The sequence below is a fragment of the Kogia breviceps genome, chromosome X (assembly GCF_026419965.1).
Source record: "Kogia breviceps isolate mKogBre1 chromosome X, mKogBre1 haplotype 1, whole genome shotgun sequence".
In the NCBI taxonomy this organism is placed as follows: domain Eukaryota; kingdom Metazoa; phylum Chordata; class Mammalia; order Artiodactyla; family Physeteridae; genus Kogia; species Kogia breviceps.
The window spans coordinates 119,770,384-119,790,106 of NC_081330.1; the positions used below are offsets into that span (position 1 = coordinate 119,770,384).

The 19,723-nt window shown below is 40.2% G+C and overlaps 1 protein-coding gene across 5 annotated transcripts in view; it reads left to right on the forward strand.

The window, feature by feature from the left end:
- The first annotated feature begins 393 nt into the window (after nt 1-393).
- The window catches only part of SCML2 (Scm polycomb group protein like 2), a 76,446-nt gene continuing 57,116 nt past the window's right edge, over nt 394-19,723 (forward strand). For 2 of the 5 annotated variants that reach the window (XM_067023359.1, XM_067023360.1), the window contains exons 1-5: nt 428-511; nt 10,228-10,273; nt 13,072-13,140; nt 18,192-18,262; nt 19,099-19,333. In XM_067023359.1, the coding sequence (XP_066879460.1) occupies nt 10,252-10,273; nt 13,072-13,140; nt 18,192-18,262; nt 19,099-19,333 (397 nt within the window). In that variant the 5' untranslated portion in view covers nt 428-511; nt 10,228-10,251. Of the gene's footprint in view, nt 512-10,227; nt 10,274-13,071; nt 13,141-18,191; nt 18,263-19,098; nt 19,334-19,723 lie in introns of all 5 variants that reach the window. The other 3 variants (XM_059050833.2, XM_059050831.2, XM_059050832.2) reach the window with 3 other exon arrangements.

Genomic DNA, 19,723 nt, shown 5'->3' on the forward strand with positions numbered 1-19,723 from the left:
GAGGGTGGGCGGTGGCCGAGAGTCGAAGTCGATGGCCAAGGGGAGCGACTTCCCCTTGGATGAAACTTGACGCGGACCCTGGGTTCCCAATTGGGGGCCCACCACGGTCTTGGATGCATGGGCTGCAACTGGCTTTTTTTTTTTTTTTTTTTTTTTGGCGGGAGGGCAGATTGGGGCGGGGGGAGGATGAGGGAGAACTGCCAAGGGCTTTCCCCGAGTCGCAGAGTCTCATCGCTCGCCACCGCCCGCGCGGGTTTCCGGCTGAGCCCCGTGCTCGGACCCCGCACGCGGCCGCGGTCGGAGGTCAAGCTTGCGGCAACCCCAGGGCACGCGGGCAGCGGGGCGGGGGGCGGGGCAGCGGTGGCGGTTGCGGGGCATGCGCGGCTCCGCGCGCGGCTTCTCAAACATGGCGGCGGCGGTGTGAAGACCGGTACCGGCTCGCTGGACCAGTGTGACAGAATTTCGCTCTTTTCGCCGACGAGACTCGAAGTGCGTGGCGACTCCAGGCCCCGTGAGTACCAAAGAGGCGCAGCTGTGTTGTCTGCGCTCTGGCCGTTGTCCGCGGGCGGGTGGGAGTCCTCGGCGGCGCGTCTCCCGCGAGGAACGCCCCCTCACCGCCCCGCGGGGTCCGGCCCCAGCTCGGCCCCGCACTCCGGTCACCCACTCTCGGCGGCCTCACCCTCTACGCCAGAGCTCCCCTGCCCCTCGGCGGCCTCACCCCCAAGGCCGCGGCTCCCCTAACCCACGTAGCGCTCTCCGCGACGCCCCTCACACTCGCCCGGGGCCCGGTCACCGGACACCGGCCCATCCCGCCCGCGGCGTTCGGGCGCCGGGCCTCTCTTCCCCCGTCGTCCCCTGATCCGAATCGCGGACAGCACCCTCCGGAGCATCCTCCGGCGGTGGATGGGGCCGGGCTGGGGTCCCGGGACAGCGCGGGTGGGCGGCGGGGCTGAGGAATAGGGATGACTTTGCGTGGTCTGGGCTGAAACTCGTCCCGGGAGCCTTCCGGGGACTTGTGAGATAACTTTTAGAGTTTGGAGGTAAACGTCAGTGCGGGAGGATGCGCCTGTGGCCGAGCGCGGGCTCGGGTCCCGGTGCCAGGTGTCCATTGGACTCGCGGCACGGGGCTCCAGGCGGTTGGGTGGGGGGCAGCGCCGGTGGCTCGCTCTCGTGGGAGAAGCGGGACGGGAAGGCGTGGCCCGCCCTGGGGGTTGGGTGTGTGTGGGAGTGGGGGCCGGAGAGCCGGGCTCCAGAGAGCCGGGCTCCAGCTCTCCCCAGGAGCGGAGAGGCGGCCGTGGTGCTCTCGCGGCATGACTGGGTCAAAGGACCACTGTTGCCTTCCTTCACTTTGAGATACCGTTCTCGCTTTTTTCTCCTGGATATTGGTTGTGCTACACCCTACTGTGAATCGCCAGGGGGAGAGCAAGTAGGCGAATTTAATAGATTTTGCGTCTTGAGGTTATACGTTGCTTTGAGGGCTGAGCTGAAAATTCGCGCCGCCTTCCCCTCGCCCCCCCACCCCAAATGTTAGGGCAGCACAGGTATTTAGTTACAGGTTCCCGTTTAAGGTCTTGATTTTTTTCAAAAAAAGGTTTTAATACGTTTGTCGTTCATTATAAAGTGTGATTACAATTTGGTGTTAGCCTTTTCTTTGAAGAATTAGAAGATTAACATTTATGACGTTCCTATAGGGTGACTTTAGGACAGACATCTCTAAAAGTGAATGGGTCGGTTTGGAGGGGAAAACTGAGGCAGGGAAAGTGAATACTTCCTTCTGATCATATGATTTGCGAAATTATTGGAGATGGTTTTCTTCCCGAAAACAACTGCAGATGCTGCTGCATTTTTAATGCTCCCAGAGCTATTCATATTTCTATTGGGGGAAAGAGCATTATAAGATGTATAACATTTATGGAGTACAGCTTCCTATGACAAGCAGTTGTATTATAACAGTAGTTCATAGGCTCATTTAATTTTTCTCAATCACAGTGCTTGGAAATGTTCTTCAGTAATGACAGTTTTGCCTTTCTTGCCGTTCTTTTTTTTAAATTACGCGTTAAATAATGTATTTCCAAGGATGAATGTTCTTTCACTATGTCTGTGGTTTTGTATATTTAATGGCAGGAATGTGAAAATAAGCTTTTGGAATTGAGTCCAGTGGGGATTTTGAGAAAAGTTTGAGTTCTCACCTGATGCCTTGTATTTGTTTGGCTATGTCTTTATCCATATTCTTCAAAACAGTCGGATAGAATTTTTTATTTTTAATTTATTTTATTTATTTATTTTTGGCCACGTTGGGTCTTCCTTGCTGCGCACAGGCTTTCTCTATTTGCAGCAAGCGGGGGCTACTCTTCGTTGAGGTGTGCGGGCTTCTCATTGTGGAGCATGGGCTTTAGGCGCACTGGCTTCAGTAGTTGTGGCTCGCAGGCTCAGTAGTTGTGGCACACGGGCTTAGTTGCTCCACGGCATGCGGGATCTTCCCGGCCCAGGGCTCGAACCCCTGTCCCCTGCATTGGCAGGCGGATTCTTAACCACTGCGCCACCAAGGAAGCTCCTGGAGTCAGTCTTAAAGAGGTGGTTTTTCTCATGAGGCAGTTGGTCAGTCTTTTTGATTTATGCTTCAGTCAACACATTTTTATTAGCTATCTGTGCTGCCTGTAGTATGGGGTTCAGTTCAACCTACTGCTATGTGTGCTGGTTTCTGGGGTGTTTAAGGCTTCCCATTAGTAGTTTATTCCTGAAAATTTCAAGGTTATAGTTAAGAAAATCAATACGAATGTAGAACAAGTAGTCCTCTTATTTCAATGGCAAATTCAGGGAGTCAATGTTTTGGTCATAATTCTCTAAACAAAATTTGAATGGAACTGTGAATTATTTCTGACTTATGTGATATTAACTTTGTGCCTCTTTTGTTATGATTATGTTGATATAAAGATATATTTTTATGAGAGATTGTTTTCTGGGTCAAACAGGTGACATACTGGTTAGGCTTGAGAGAGGAAATGAATTAGTGGTATAAATTGAAATCAGTATGGGCTCTGGATAGTGGGTGGTTTTTAATGCTAAGTAACTTTACTTCTATGACCAAGAAGTTTAGGCTGTAACAAGATATGAACTGATGATTTAGAGCACTTTCTTTTTTCAAAACGTTTCAGAACTCTCTCTGAGCTAAAAAATAACAAGGGTTATGATGGTCAGCTATAAGCCAGATGTGACTCTCATTTTCTTTTGAGTTTGTTCCTTTTTAGCTGCCTGACTGTTCCTCCCAGATGCTTCCTATCGCCCCTCTTCCTGCCCCTGTTCCCTTTGCTGTTGGTGTCTGTTTCCGCATCAGTGAAATGGTCAGGGTAATCCTGCACTCTCTCACTGAGAAATAATTGATGATAGTAAAGTGCCTTGAGAAGGCTGAGTAAATGCCAAATTTTTTGAATGAAAATGATGTAGCCCCTTTTTCCACTTAAGGAAGATCCAAATCCCAATTTTAGTTTGAGCTTTTGCAGGGTGGGGAGAGAGGGAGGGAGGAGGAAAACTGCCCTTGAATATTTTACTGCCCCTCTGTTTGGGTTAATAGAAATGACTGTTGGAACTTTGGTAACTGGAACACTGGAGGATGCAAAGGATCCTCTGCTATTTGAGTTATTAGTCACCTCTAGTTTTTTGTTTTTTTTTTTTTTTTTTTTCTGCCAGGTTACTCTGCTGCTTTTTTTCCCTTTAGGCCAGGTCAATTTTCGTTACAGTTGTGAATGGAAATCTGAGGTCATGTTCTCTATTAGGTCACCTCCCTGGGAGTCTCATTGTCTCCTCCTAGTAATATTCCTGGTTTTTAGGATATATAAGATATGAACAAAGCGAACTCTACTAGCCATCAACGTTAGAGTCATGAGGCTATGATATGAATATTGGTCTGCCATTGCCAGATATTTTGTAGTTTGGAGTGAGCAAATCAAGTGTCCCTAAGAATTTAAGGAACATTATTACTGTCTGAAAATTACTACATAATATCTTAGAATTTGAAGTGATTGATGATTTCAGGAACCAAAGAGGTGGAAATTTTGAAAATGGCAAATGTTGGTCCTTTTGAAAGGAAAAGTTTACCCTTCCTTGGCTTGGAGTCTTTTTTTGTTTTTGGCTGTGTTGGGTCTTAGTTGCTGTGCGCCGGCTTTCTCTAGCTGTCGGGGGTTTCTCATTGCGGTGGCTTCTCTTGTTGCGGAGCACGGGCTCTAGGGTACCCGGGCTTCAGTAGTTATGGCGTGTGGGCTCAGTAGTTGTGGCTCATGGGCTTGGTTGCTCCGCGGCATGTGGGATCTTCCCGGACCAGGGCTCGAACCTGCGTCCCCTGCATTGGCAGGCGGATTCTTAACCACTGTGCCACCAGGGAAGTCCCGTCGTGGAGTCTTAATCTTTATAATACTTTCATCTTGGGGAAATAAATAAGAGAAACCACTGCTCTTAGATTAAAATAGGTTGGTATAATTTAGTGGTAAGTTTTCCAGGCTCTAATTTGAGCTTTGGTTACTCTAAGATTAGAAATGACTTTACAGTATCGATAATATCTCATTTTTTAAAAGATAGCAGAGGTGACCATTCTTAAAGCACGATAACTTTAGAAAACTTCAGAAACCATCTAAGATTTGAAATATGCATATGTTGTTTGGTTTTCATGAGTAAGGCATTTTTGCTTATTTTGTCTTTACGTTGTCTAATAAATAAACCTTCGCTACCTTAGAAATAATAATACTTGAGATTTTTATGCTAAGTGATTTCTACTAAACATATATTCCTAAACCTTTCTCTTACTTTCATTTTTTAGGCATGTGATGGAAAGATTTTAGCATAAGAAATGAGAATATCTTACTGTGTTAACAGTGAAAGATTTGAGGCTCCTATAAGCAGTTTATATGATGGTGCTGTTCAACTGAATTTCATACTCATCTGACATAGACTAGGTGAATTCATTATTTAACCAAGGAGTTAAAAAAAATAAGCTTTGTGTGAGTAATGAGCTGGGAAACATTTGAAGGTAGAGAGCATTTGACTACCTACTACTTGTGACCTGTGTTTATGGTTGTGGCTCTGCCCCTTCCTAAGTTTATAGGAGCAAATTGTTGTAAGAGCGGAAAGAGAGTACCCACCTTTAGTGGTAACATGCCATTGTAAACTTCAGGAGGGACAGATATATTGCAATTTTAGGGCATATCTTGAGGATGCTTTCTTTTCTCAGGGGAAAGTTGGTGGAACTCTCTTCGCTTTTTGGGTTTAGAATACATATTTGATTTTTCTCGACCTCTGTTTCTCATAAGGATTAACTGGTGTTGAATTCCAGACAGACAGCTCCATTTGCTTGGTATGTACCTTGTAGCCTTGACATAGTCTTTTAAGCAAATGTATTGACAAACTTCTTTTGGTTTTAAATTAAGCAGTGAATGAATCACATGTTTATTTTCTGCAGTTATCTTGCCTCTCTGAATACAGTTGTGAACTTGTGCCCTTTGCTGTGAAACTGCCTTTTTTTTTCTTTTGAAAGATGTTAAGTATTATTTGGAGTGTTTTCCAGTATACTTTAAAGTTATTTGAAAAGTAATGTTCATTATTCTCTTTATTTTTTATTAATTTGGTAGAGTTTCATAAATCTGTTCAAATGAACTACATTGTCTTTGATGGTTACTAAAAGAATGAAACTATAGTACTCAATAATTTAAATATCTTTGTATATTGCTTGGTTTTAGATTAGAAACTCTGATTTGAGATTTTTTTGTGTGTGTGCTGAGGTTTTGAGAGGTTGTAGAAATGTTTAAATGGGTAATTTACTGACACCTGCCTCATGTTTTAAGCATTGTCAGGGATGTTTAGTTTTCTGGTCACTTCAGATTGTGGTTTATTGCATGCTTTTCTGTAATCTGTTGTCTAGCGGGGATTGTTGTTGTCATCATTTCCATTATTTCTTGTAGGGCCAGTGTTAGAAACCATAAATCTAGACTGCTGTGATAATAGGAACAGGCTGTAACCTGACCCAGTTCTTTTGTCAAAATGTTGCCCTGAGAGCTGCCTGTGGTAAATTGACATGCCCTGCTATTAACTTCAGTCCTCTGCAGATGTCGGTGGGCAACAGGTCTTTGGGCAATTAGCCTGTGGCTGTGCTTTAAAACCTTAGGAATTTACAACTATAAACTGGGATTTTGGCAACCCTTAACTTGTTTTTCATTTATCTGTTTTCTGAATGACTCACTTCTTAACTAAATGCATAGCATTCACATACATTGTTTTAAAATTGTAAGGGATTAATTATTTAACTTGGAGACTATAATTTATTTATTTATTTGTCTGCGTTGGGTCTTCCTTGCTGTGTGCGGGGTTTCTCTGGTTGCGGCGAGTGGGGGCTACTCTTCGTTGAGGTGCGCGGGCTTCTTATTGCAGTGGCTTCTCTTGTTGCAGAGCACGGGCTATAGGTACGTGGACTTCAGTAGTTGTGGCACGTGGGCTCTAGAGTGCAGGCTCAGTAGTTGTGGTGCATGGGCTTAGTTGCTCCGCGGCATGTGGGATCTTTCTGGGCCAGGGCTCGAACCCGTGTCCCCTGCATTGGCAGGCGTATTCTTAAGCACTGAGCCACCAGGGAAGTCCTGGAGACTATAATTTTTTAGATAAATTAAAAATTCTTGGAAATAGTTGTTTTCTTCTTGGGTTTGCTTTAACACAGAAAAAGATTAATTTCTAAGTCGTTGGGGGTAGACTTTACTAAAGCATAAATAAAGTTGCTCCTCCCGAAGGCTTGATTTGATACATCCTCACTACTAAAAATGTTCATTCTTTTAAAAAATATTTATTTATTTATTTGGCTGCACTGGGTCTTAGTTGTGGTGTGCGGGATCTTTTAGTTGCAGCATGTAGGATCTAGTTACCCGACCAGGGATCTAGCCCACGTTCCTTGCATTGGAAGGCGGATTCTTTACCACTGGACCACCAGGGAAGTCCCCAGCATTTGTTATTTGAAGACTTTTTAATGATGGCCGTTCTTTTTTTTCCCCACCCAACTTTATTGAGGTATACTTGACTAATAAAATTGTATATTTAAAGTGCACAAAGTAATAATTTGATATTCATATATAGTGTGAAAGGATTTCTACAATCAAGGTAATTAACATATCCATCACCTCACATATTTCCTTATATTTCCTTTTTTTTTTTTTTTTTTTTTTTTTTTTAAGATTTCACATGTAAATAATACCATGTAGTATTCGTTTTTGGCTCATTTCATTTAGTATAATGCTCCCCAGGTTCATTTGTATTATCACAAATGGCAAAGTTTCCTTCTTTTATAAGGTTTAATAATATTCCATTGGACATACACACACCACATTTTCTTTATCTGTTTATCTGTCGATGGACACTTAGGTGTTTCCATACCCTCACTATTGCAAATAATGCTGCAGTGAACATGGGAGTACAGTTATTTCCTTGAGATGATTTCATTTCCAGTGATGACCATTCTGACCGGTGTGAGGTGGTACCTCATTGTAGGGTTTTTTTTGTTTTTTTTTGTATGTAGATATGTTCCAGCACCATTTGTTGAAAAATAAGCAAAAAACCAAAACCATCCATTCTCCCCTGAATTACCTTGGCGCTTTGTTGAAAATCTATTGACCATATATAGGTGGACCTTTCAGGACTCTCTGTTCTGTTCCATTGATCTATATGTCTGCCCTGATGCCAACACTACTCCATCTTGATTAAACAGTACCTTTGGATAAACAGAAAATTTAATCATGGTTAAATCCAGTTTCTCTTGTGATTAGTGCATTTTTTTCCCTATCCAAGAAATCTTCCAACTTGTGAACATGGTACATGGATTTCTTTTTTTAGGTCTTCAGGAAAAGAGTATAAAAAATAATGTATATATGTGTATAATTGAGTCACTTTGCTGTAGAGCAGAAACTAACACAACATTGTAAATCAACTATACTTCAATTTAAAAAATGATAAAAAAGATTTGGTTTTAATTATTTCTAAACATATATTTTCACCTTCTAGGATTCACAAAATCACTTACTCAACTAATGGGAGGAATTGATACCAGTTGAGATTCAGAACTCAGTTATGGGTTAGAGATTTTAGAGAAGGACATAGGAACCTGGGTATATCTTCTATGTGTGACCCATCCCTCAGTTTTTTTGAACTGAATCCCTTTGTGTAGTAATGGGACTTAACTTTAATGTAATGCACAGCTTTTTACTTTCTGACTAGAGTTGGTTAAGTGCCTTTGTTCCCTACCTGGATTACAGCTCATCTCCCTTTACTTTCTGCTTTGATTCGGCACCATTTCTATATTTCACTTTTTCTTCTGCTGCTAGGCTATATAGTCCTTAATTGACAGCTTCTTCCCAGTAGTATCAAATAGCCAATCCATTTAATTATTTCAATCTGACTTTCAGAGGAGGAGTCTGGGAAGGAAAGGTAATGCTTTGCAAGTTGACTGTGTATGGGTGGCTCCTGAGAGACTATAGAGGGAGATGAGAGCCCAGAAGGAACCTGAGCAACTCCAGCATTTCATAATCAAGTAGAGGAGGCAGGCTCTTCTTTAGTGTCCATTCATTTTGTACCTTCAGCCTGAAATTCCTCTCTCAGTCTTCTCTGCTCATTGAAATGCTCACCTTTAAAGTACCAGTTTACCTACCATTTCCTCTGAGAAGGCTTCTTTTATATTCCCAGTTCACAGTACCTCCTAACTTCCCAAAGAGCCTATATTTTATCCTGCTTTGTTAGATAATTATTTATTTATCTGATCTGATAATTAAATCTGATCTTTTTTTCTATGAGTTTGTTTCTTTCTTTGTTTTTAAAGTATAATTGACCTACAACACTATGTTAGTTCCTGTTACACAACATAGTGATTCCATATTTCTGTACATTTCAAAATGATCACCACGATGTCTAGTTACAGTCATGATCTATTACCATACAAAGATATTACATAATTATTGACCGTATTCCCCACGCTGTACATTTCATACCTCTGACTCATTTTTTGCAAATGAAAGTTTGTACCTCTTAATCTCCCTCACCTTTCTTTCTTCCTCCCAACCCCTTCCCCTCTGGCAACCACCTGTTTGTTTTCTGTATCTATGACTGTTTTTGTTTTGTTATGTTTGTTCATTTGTTTTGTTTTTTTAGATTCCACATATAAGAAATCATACAGTATTTGTCTTTGTCTGATTTACTTCACTTAGCATAATACCCTCTAGGTCCATCCATGTTGTTTGCAAATGGCAAGATTTTATTTTATTTTTTATGGCTGAGTAATACTTCATTGTGTGTATCTATCACATCTTCTTTATCCATTCATCTGTTTATGGACGTTTGTGTTGCTTCTATATCTTGGCTGTTGTAAATAATGCTGCAGTGAACGTAGGGGTGCATATATATTTTTGATTAGTGTTTTTGTTTTCTTTAGATAAATACCCAGGAGTGGGGTTGCTGGGTCATACAGTAATTCTATTTTTAATTTTTTGAGGAGTCTCCATACTATTTTCCATAGTGGCTGCACCAATTTGCATTCTCAACAACAGTGCACAAGGGTTCCCTTTTTTGTTGTCTTTTTGATAATAGCCATTCTGACAGGTGTGAGGTGGTATGTCATTGAAGTTTTGATTTGCATTTCCCTGATGACTAGTGTTGTTGAACATCTTTTCATGTGCCTATTGGCCATTTGTATATCTTCTTTGGAAAAGTGTCTGTTCACATCCTCTGCCCATTTTTTTTTTTTTTTCCCCCCGTACGCGGGCCTCTCACTGTTGTGGCCTCTTCCGTTGCGGAGCATAGGCTCCGGGTGCGCGGGCCCAGCGGCCATGGCCCATGGGCCCAGCCGCTCCGCGGCATGTGGGATCTTCCCAGACCGGGGCACAAACCTGTGTCCCCTGCATTGGCAGGCGGACTCTCAACCACTGCGCCACCAGGGAAGCCCTCTGCCCATTTTTAAACCAGGTTGTTTGTTTTTTTGATGTTGAGTTGTCCGAGATATTTATATATTTTGGATATCAACCCCTTATTGGATATATTATTTGCAAGTATCTTTTACCATTCAGTAGGTCGCTTTTTCATTTTGTTGATAGTTTCCTTCACTGCGCAAAAGCTTTTTAGTTTGATGTAGTCCCATTGTAGCTGATTTGTAATAATACCACCATTCAGAAATGTATTACGTTAAAAGGAGGTAGTAATTGATTTTTCACCTTGTAGGAAAGAACACCAGAGAGGGATACCATGGGGCAAACAGTGAATGAAGGTAAGATTTACTTGTCTAAAGATGATAAATATTTTCAGTTATTCATCGGGAATGAGTATCTTTTGGTAGATTGAATGTTTGGGGGAAAAAAGCCTTTTTAAAAATAAAGTTATAGAAGACATTAGGTGCTTAGAATTGGAATTTTAGAACTGAATAGCTATTAAAGGTAATCTTGTCTTCCCTTCTTAGTTTTATAAATGAGAAAGCTGACACTGAGGGAGGTTAAGTGAACAGGTCATATAGCAATCTGTGGCAGCCAGGATCACAGTCCAGATTTTCTTACTCTAGTATGGGTGATTTAAAATATGCTTCATCCTGTCCTGCTCTAGTGAGAAGTTTGCTCACTGTCCCATGAATATGCCACACTCATTTGCACTCTGTTTTGAGTTGTATTTTCTTTTCCGTTAATACATTCTTCATACCTTTGTTGTTCTAAATCCTGTTCTTCCTTCAAGACCCAGTTTAAGTCTTCTGTCTCTCATGACTTTTTCTCTGGCTGCATGCTGAATGTTGTGCTCTGCTATTTCCATTTTTGTCAAGTGTATTAGTTTAGTATAGTGTCTGTACCTAGATTCGTAGCTTCCCTAGAGCAGGAACCAGGCCTTTATAATTTCACTTTCTTTCCTATTAGAAAATCTTACTGTAGAACTATTTAGTAAATATAAATGTGTACTGTCTTCATACTAGCCAAATTATTTAGAGAGCAGCCCATACATCCCTCTCGAGTGTTCACGTATCTTGAAGCGTCACTCAGTCGTAACCAGAAAGTAGATCTGTTACCTTAAATGGTACACCTGGCATCATTCATAGATTGTTTTTTAAGAAGCTTGTCACTTGACAATTCAAGCATCAGTAAGGGTAAAACAGCAATAGATGGAAACACATCAAGTGTGGTTAAATTCGTTAGTTCATAGTGATACTAAAAAGCAAAACAAAACTTATTTGTCATCTGTGGAGAAAGGTAGGGATACAACTCTTTTTTTTTTTTTTTTAATTTAAAAAATTTTTTGGCCGCACAGCATGTGGGATCTTAGTTCCCCGACCAGGATCGAACCCATGCCCCCTATATTGGAAGCACAGAGTCTTAACCCCTGGACTGCCAGGGAAGTCCCACGGATACAATTCATTATTTTGAAAACTAGAAAATAAAGGAAAAGAACAAAGTGTTGATTGTGACTTCCCTTTGTGAGCTCTACCTCAAGGTAACTGAATGGTTGAAGAGGGGAGGTTTCTCTCTATAGAAGTTTTCTGGCTAATAAAGACAGGATGATAATTAGAATACCTCCATTTTGCAGCCACTAATGAACTAATGGATCTAGGCAGTAATCATCCATGGCGGCTCATATCACAAAAAGAGAGAGAACTAGGTATATTAGGAACCCCCTGTGAGAAGTACCTATGAAGTCATCTTCTCTCCTCCTCCCAAAAAAGCCAAACCTGAATCTGGTTAAGCTCTTCTGGCTCGAAATAGCAATATGAATTTAGAGAAAATATAAGGACCAGAAGAACCCAGCATCATGAGGAAGTAGTCAGCAAACTCCAGACTGGAAAAATCTGAACTGGTATTATCGGCAAAAAAATTGCTAAGGGAAGGGGGAAAAAGGAGGAGGAGGAGGGGAAGTCTATAGATCAAAAGAAATTTAAGAAATGTATCTGCCATTGCTCTGTATGGACTTTATTTGGGTCCTGATTGAAACAAGACACATTTAAAATATTTAGGACAATGGGGAAAATGAGAATACTGACTACTTATTTGATAATAAAGAATTTTGGTTAATTTTTCAGCATAATAATAGTATTATGATTAATTTTTAAATGAGTCATTTAAGAAATATATACTGTAATAAATGTGGATGAAATACATCTTAGACTTGTTGAAGTCCCAAGGTCCAGTACTGTCTGAGTTCCTCAGCTTAGCACAGAGAAAACCTTTACCTAGTCCATTGAATTACATTGTATTCTAGCTTCCCTTTTGTTTTAAATTCTCAAAAGCATGCACTTTGTTTCTGAGGCACATTAATCTGAACATTGTAAGGATCAGCTCAGCTCATTTTGGTTTGTTTGTTCATTCAACAAATGCTCAAGGGTGTTCTGTATGCCAGGTCCTTTTCTAGGCACTAAGGATACAGCAGTGAACAAAGGAGACAAAATACAATTTAAAAATTCCTGATCTTTTGGAGCTTAAATTTGAGTGAAGTGAGACATACAATGAACAAATAAGCAAATTATAAGGTACATTATGGGCTTTCCTGGTGGCACAGTGGTTGGGAGTCCGCCTGCCAATGCAGGGGACACGGGTTCGAGCCCAGCTCTGGGAAGATCCCACATGCCGCGGAGCGGCAAAGCCCGTGCGCCACAGCTGCTGAGCCTGTGCTGTAGAGCCCGCGAGGCACAACTACTGAGCCCATGTGCCACAACTACTGAGGCCCACACGCCTAGGGCCCATGCTCTGCAGCAGGGGAAGCCACCGCGGTGAGAGGCCCACGCACCGCAACGAGGAGTGGCCCCCGCTTGCCGCAACTGGAGAGAAGCCCGCACGCAGCAGCAAAAGACCCAACTCAGCCAAAAATAAAAATAAATGGATAGATAAATAAATAAATAAAATTTTTAAAAAAGGTACATTATATATGGGAAAGTGAAGTCCTATGCAGAAAATGAGGATATTAATTATAAAATTAAAACTGGCTTCTATTAGAAAATAGTTTTAGTTTATGGTTTTTATAAGTACTCTTTCAAACTGTTGCTCTGGGCTTCTGTTATTTCTCACTATTTTCTTTCTTTCTTTCTTTTTTTTTAAGAGTCAATGGATGCAAAGAAGGAGAATCAAGAGAAAGCTCCTGAGTCAGGCACATCTTCTGTGCAAACTGGTAGGTTTTAAATTAGTTCAGTACAAAGTATTTTTCTTCCTCACTCAGTGTTGATATAAACTCTTTTCTTATTGCTTTTGGGATAATCTCTGTATAGTAAGCTCCTGTAAATATAAAATCTAAGCAATAGGAAAGGTCAAAAAGATAGTATTTAATTTTGGAAATTTTACTTTGGTAGAGGGATTAAGTTAAAAGATAACCCTGTATTTCAGTGCAAATGTTGCCAAATTAAAGATATATAGTTATTAATTACCATGAATTGCCAATTTAAAATAATTTGATTATTAATAAAAACCCTTCTAACACTAGAGTCAATGTGAAAGTCCTTTTTTGATGGTCAAAAGACAGTCCAGTGGATTAAAGCTTAGGCACTGAGGGGGTCTTACAGACCTGTTCTATAATCTTGGCCTCATTCTTTATTGGCCTTGTGACCTTGGGCAGATTACTCAACATTCTTTTTTTTTTTTTTTTTTTTTTTTTTTTTTTTTTTTTTTTAATGTTAACATTTTTTTTTAACATCTTTATTTGGGTATAACTTTTACAATAGTGTGTTAGTTTCTCCTTTACAACCAAGTGAATCAGTTATACATATACATATGTTCCCATATCTCTTCCCTCTTGCATACTAGAACAAAAAATTTCACAATTTGTATGGAAACACAGAAGACCCCGAATAGCCAAAGCAATCTTGAGAACGAAAAATGGAGCTGGAGGAATCAGGCTTCCTGACTTCAGACTATACTACAAGGCTACAGTAATCAAGACAGTATGGTACTGGCACAATAACAGAAATATAGATCAATGGAACAGGATAGAAAGCCCAGAGATAAACCCACACACATATGGTCACCTTATCTTTGATAAAGGAGGGAAGGATATACAGTGGAGAAAAGACAGCCTCTTCAATAAGTGGTGCTGGGAAAACCAGACAGCTACTCAACATTCTAAGTCTCCTTTTTCTCCTGTGTAGCACAGGGATAATACTACTTACCTCGTGGAACTATTAGAATTAAAGAAAATGAGTGTAAAGCACCTAATATAATGCCTAGGCTGATAGTAAATGTTCAGTAAATGTTAACTTTATTTATGAAGTCTGAGTTATTAATTCATGTTTTAAGTTTTTTTATTGTGAACAGCATGTATGTAGCACTACATCAGAGACTCAGGAGATAGAATCTGACCCATTGCACCTGCCCTTAAGGAAAATGAGAAAATAAATCATACATAGACAAAAGGCTGAATTAAAAAAATACTACAGCAAACTTACTGTGTTTACCAGAGATTTCCAGGCAAACCTCTTGCCCCTTGTCTTTCTGTTGTACCTGCCCTGCCAGCCCTACTCTTGGAGTAAGTAGTTCACCCATGACTTTCTGTTCCTACAGGAAGATTGCCTATAGAGGTAATCCCCATGGAGTAATTCTTTCTCACTATAGCTGTGTCCTCAGTGTTTCCTTAGCTCTCTTTCTCATTGGCCTTATTTTGTTCCTCAGGTCTTCCTTCCAACCCCCAAAACCCTCCAAAGGAAGTGGAGGCCATTAGGTTAGAATGTTCTTCCTTATCCCTACAAATTCCTTTCCATTTTTTTAATATAACAGTTTTATTGAGATATAATTCATATATCATACAATCCACCCATTTCAAATATACAATTCAGTGGTTCTCAGTAGTACATCCCCAGAGTTGTGTAACCATCACCATAATCAATTTTAGAACATTTTCATCACCCTAAAAAGAAATCCTGTACCCAACTAACAGCCACTCCCCATTTCCTCCCAGTGCCTCTCCCTAGGCAACCACTTATCTACTTTCTGTCTCTATAGATTTTCCTATTCTGGAAATTTCATGAAAATAAATTTGAAAAAATGTATTCTTAAAGGTTGAAACTAGTAACTTTTCAAAATTCTCAAACTCTCTGTTTGAGAAATTCTGATTAAACATGATATTACTTAATCACATTGGCAGACATCTGCAGATATTTCTCAGGGCCCTGACTCTAACATATCATTTTAGAAATCGGTGAGTGACTGCTGGAAGGTAAGCTCCAAGAGAGCCAGGATTTTTGTCTGTTTTATTAACTGCTGCATCTGCAGTACCTAGTACAGTGCCTGACACTTACTGGTGACCTTCTATGGGAATCCATTGATGAATAAGACAGACATGATTCTTGCTGTGTTTGAGCTTAAGTAGACATTAAGTAGACATTAACTGGACATTAAACAAATGCCCAGTTACAGTTGTGATAAATGCTATGAGGTATTGGGTGCTGATCAGTCAGCTGAGAAGCTTCAAGCTCTAGATATTTTGCCCATTTTCTTTACATAGCCTCTGAACCCAAACCCAGCACTGGTAGAAGACATTATGATTCTGATTTACTCTGGAGAAGACTGGGGGGCCTCATAGATGATGTTCAGTTTGCTGAAAGGTGTTTGGGTTAATGTATGGACTAGAATAGAGTACAAATCAAACAAGAAGGACCATAGACATGTGCAGGTAACGGTCAGATCACAAAGTTATGTATGTACATCTGTCTCATGAACAGGCCTAGCAGTTCCCAGGGCTCCTTTCTGAGAAAGGGTAAATCTCCCCCCCATCCCCCCAGCAAAATCTGTCAGTGAGGATAAGATGCAGAGGCAGACGGGAACTTCATGCTTGTCTGTGACTTTGACTATTTTGGCTCCTGATCAGCAATTCCAGCTGTGATATTGTAGATGTATCAAATCTAAATTAGTAAAGCCTTTTGCTATGTGTGTTCCCCCCATGTTATTGGCAGGCTCTCATCATATGGGCAACCAAGCTGAACGGTTCTGTGGACTAAAAATTTTTGCCTTATGAATAAAGAAAAAAATTAAGGCTCCAAAGGTTAAATTAACTAGCAGTGCAATAGAAAATAATCGTATTATGGAGCACTGCTTTAAAGGATTTGCTAGTTCAAATTATAGCCCATTAAGACACAAATGGTAATAGAATATTTAAAAAATTGTGTTGGATAAAGTATTTTCCAATGTCATTGAAAAATTTTACAAATGTAACTGGTTTGTGGAAGAGTCTTAATTAAGTTCTTTGAGGTTTAATTGTGAAATGGTTTTGATTTCTCAGTCATTATTTTCAACTTATACTCCTTTCCTCCTGGTATGGTGGCTCCTTAATGACATCCTAGTCAGATTTTTTCCCCCCATTCATGTTTTGTTGTGTTCTTTTGTAATGCTCTCCAAGGTCATATGGTGGTAGAGCTTCAGTTAGAACCTTGGGTCTCTTGATTGTCAGGTTAGTGCTTAGGAGGTCACTGAAATAACCTGGTCAGTCAAATTTTGGAGCCACAGATCTCAGTTTTCACTTTTAATAAAGCTATCCAGTATTCTTAAGTTTAGGCACAACTATGACATTTAGTTTTAGAATAATAACATAAACCATTTATTGAGTTACTTGCATGTGTACTACTTCATTTAGTTCTCAAAATACCTTATACCATATGTATTACTTTCCTCATTTTATAGGTGAAAGAACTGAGGCTTAGAAAGTGAAATGACTTGCTCAGGGTCACATAGCTAGTAAGAGGCAGAGTCTGACTGAAAGGCGGCAGGTTCAGCTCCAGAGCCTGTGTTCTTGACATTCTGCTGCATACCTTTCAGCACTGTGGTAGTGCTTGCTTTACATTATCTGGAAGAAGAATTAAACCCAGTATTTTTTTTTTAGTGGAAAAATCTCTAAAAGGGTATACAGTGTTACATATGACATGCTTAATACTGTATATACTATGTGTACATACATATATAAATGCATGCTTTCAGGTAACAGTGGTATTCTGAAGCTGGCTCACGTCAGCTTGGGAGAGCCAGTGGTACACATTTCTTCCCAACTTTGTGGTTGGTGACTTTACCTTGGCACCTTGCAATCAATCAGCCATGGTGGTAGTATTTACACCACAGAAATCTGCAAACACTACCAGTCAGGCTTTTTGTTTGTTTGTATTTTCTGGAAAGTTGGCTGTTAAACATTTATTAGCAGTGTGTAAGTGGAACTGTTATATCCTTTGAAGGATATATAAGAGGCTAGTAACACAGATTACCCTAGGGAGGGAACTGTCGAACCCAATATTTTCATTGTGAGGAAATTAGACAAGAGTATAGAAAAAACCTTGTGGTTGATGAGAATTAAACTTTGTATGAATTAATAGTACCTTTAATACTGCTATCAAGTCTTTCAGTGTCTTGGCAGTGTGGCTGGCACAGTGAATTGAAGTGTCCAGGCAAAGTATACTGCTTTCTGACCTTCTCTTCTAGCATTATAATATATCATGAAGACTAAGTGAGAGAAAGGACAGCAAGAGTTTGTAAAAAATATAGATAATTACAGCAGTGCATATCAGTCATTGCACTGATGACTGGTTTCTGCTTTGTTCTGCTACCATATTCTTAACACCCTGGATGGGGATCTAATAGTCAATTGAGAAACAGTGCTGGTTCTCAGAGTTTTTCTTTCCATAAAGTATTGCTTTATTTCTGCTATACCACACGTCTAAACACCTTTAGATCTCTGTGAAAAACGAAGAAACGCCTTCACAGTAATGGGATGAAATGGTAAAAACACGTCTTGAGTAAATTTATATTTGAGACATATGAGTAGAATTTGCTATTACTCTATAAAAAGTCCTTTAGTTATTTCTAGAGTTCACGTTTTCAGAATCACTGTGCTGCAGTCTTCATTACATCAAGATGATCTGGATTGTAATTTATATCAGCTGTTATTATCAGGAAGTTGTCTTATTTTTTAATTTCCATGATGGTAGTCAAATGTAGATCAGGAAATTTGAATCTGTTCTTTAAGAAGTATTTCTTTGAAGAGATGGAACTAAAACCCATTTTATTCCTGAAAGTTAGTATACATATTATATGTATTAATGGGAATTCCCTGCTGGTTCAGTGGTAAGACTCGGCACTTTCACTGCCGTGGGCCCAGGTTCAATTCCTGGTCAGGGAACTAAGATCCCACAAGCTGAGTGGCATGGCCAAAAAAAGGAAACAACAAAACTATTTTTGCGTGTTTTCTTCCAGATGATTTTCACTGGGAAAATTACTTGAAAGAGACTGGATCTTTAGGTGCTCCTTCAGAGTGTTTCAGACAGGTATGCCAAAATTCTGTAGATGTCATGTTGTATATATTGATGTAAACTATTAACTTGTTGAAGGGTGACTGTGTGATTGTTAGGTTCTAGTAGTGTGAGGAGATAGTGGGATTGTAGTAGTGCTGCTTAAGAACCAGATGGTCTCTTTGCATCCATTCATTAAGAATTTACTTTATGTCAGATATACTAAGCTCTTATGACTGCCCATCTGGAGAGAAAGATATGTAAATAATTAATTATGAAAAGTGTGATAACTATACTGGGAGGGATTACAGAAGAGGTGGCTATCTGAGGTGGTTGGGATGAGGGGAGGGATATTCCAGGCAGAGAGAACATCCAAAGCAAAGGCACGTGGGTGTAAAAGAACCTGAGTGTTAAGGGATGGTATGGGGTGGCTGAAGCACAAAGTGGGTAGAAGTGATAGTATGGAAATGAGATTAAGGTGCGGTGGCTTTTAACCTGTACTGAGGATTTGGGCTTTATGTTAGGCAGTGGTGAGCTGCCGTTCGGCTTATTTTAAGGGGAATGGCCTAATCATATTCTTATTTTAGAAAGCCACTCGGGGTGCATTTTTGAGGCTGTATTTGGGTTGCCTGGAAGTGGGCAGATGAGTAAGATCAGCAGTGGGCAGCCAAGTCAGGCTGCATGTCAAGTCAAGGAGAGGGTTTGGAGAAGATCTTTTTCTTAACCCTTAATAGCTCTTACTTTGTTCACCAACTGCTGTGACTGTTACTTGAAAGGTTCCTCGCGTATTCTGGTAACATAACTGACCATTTGATTTTCTTATAGTTGATGCGTTTTAACAAAATTTTATTTATATGTGTGTGTATATATAGTCCAAGATTCCACCAGCTAATGACTTCAAAGTTGGTATGAAATTGGAAGCCCATGACCCTCGCAATATGACTTCAATATGTATCGCCACAGTCGTTGGAATTACTGGTGCCAGGCTACGTTTAAGACTCGATGGTAGTGACAACAGAAATGATTTTTGGCGGCTTGTTGATTCTCCAGACATACAGCCTGTTGGGACATGTGAAAAGGAGGGGGACTTACTTCAGCCTCCACTGGGTAAGGATAAACAGTTTTTAAAATAACATATTCTTGTTAATGTAATATTCAATAGAAATAATTTTAATTGGCCTTTTAAAAATCTCTTCTCGGCATTCTTACAAACAGATAGTCAGGTGGTTACTGTGGAGAATGTATGAGAAAGTAACTCAGAACCATATGTTATAGAGTTTCACCTAAGTACATATTTGGCATTTGTGTGCTAAAGGTTCCCCACTCCAGAGGAAGACTCATTCTGCCTTAAAACTTGAAATGTCAAAAGCAGCTCTACTGGATTACACATGCAGATTCAGAAACCGTTCTGCGGGAGAAGTTTGTAGCATTTGATATGAGTCACTTCCTCCCTCAATATTGTCTAATGAGCTATTCATCATTTTTGGTATGGGGATG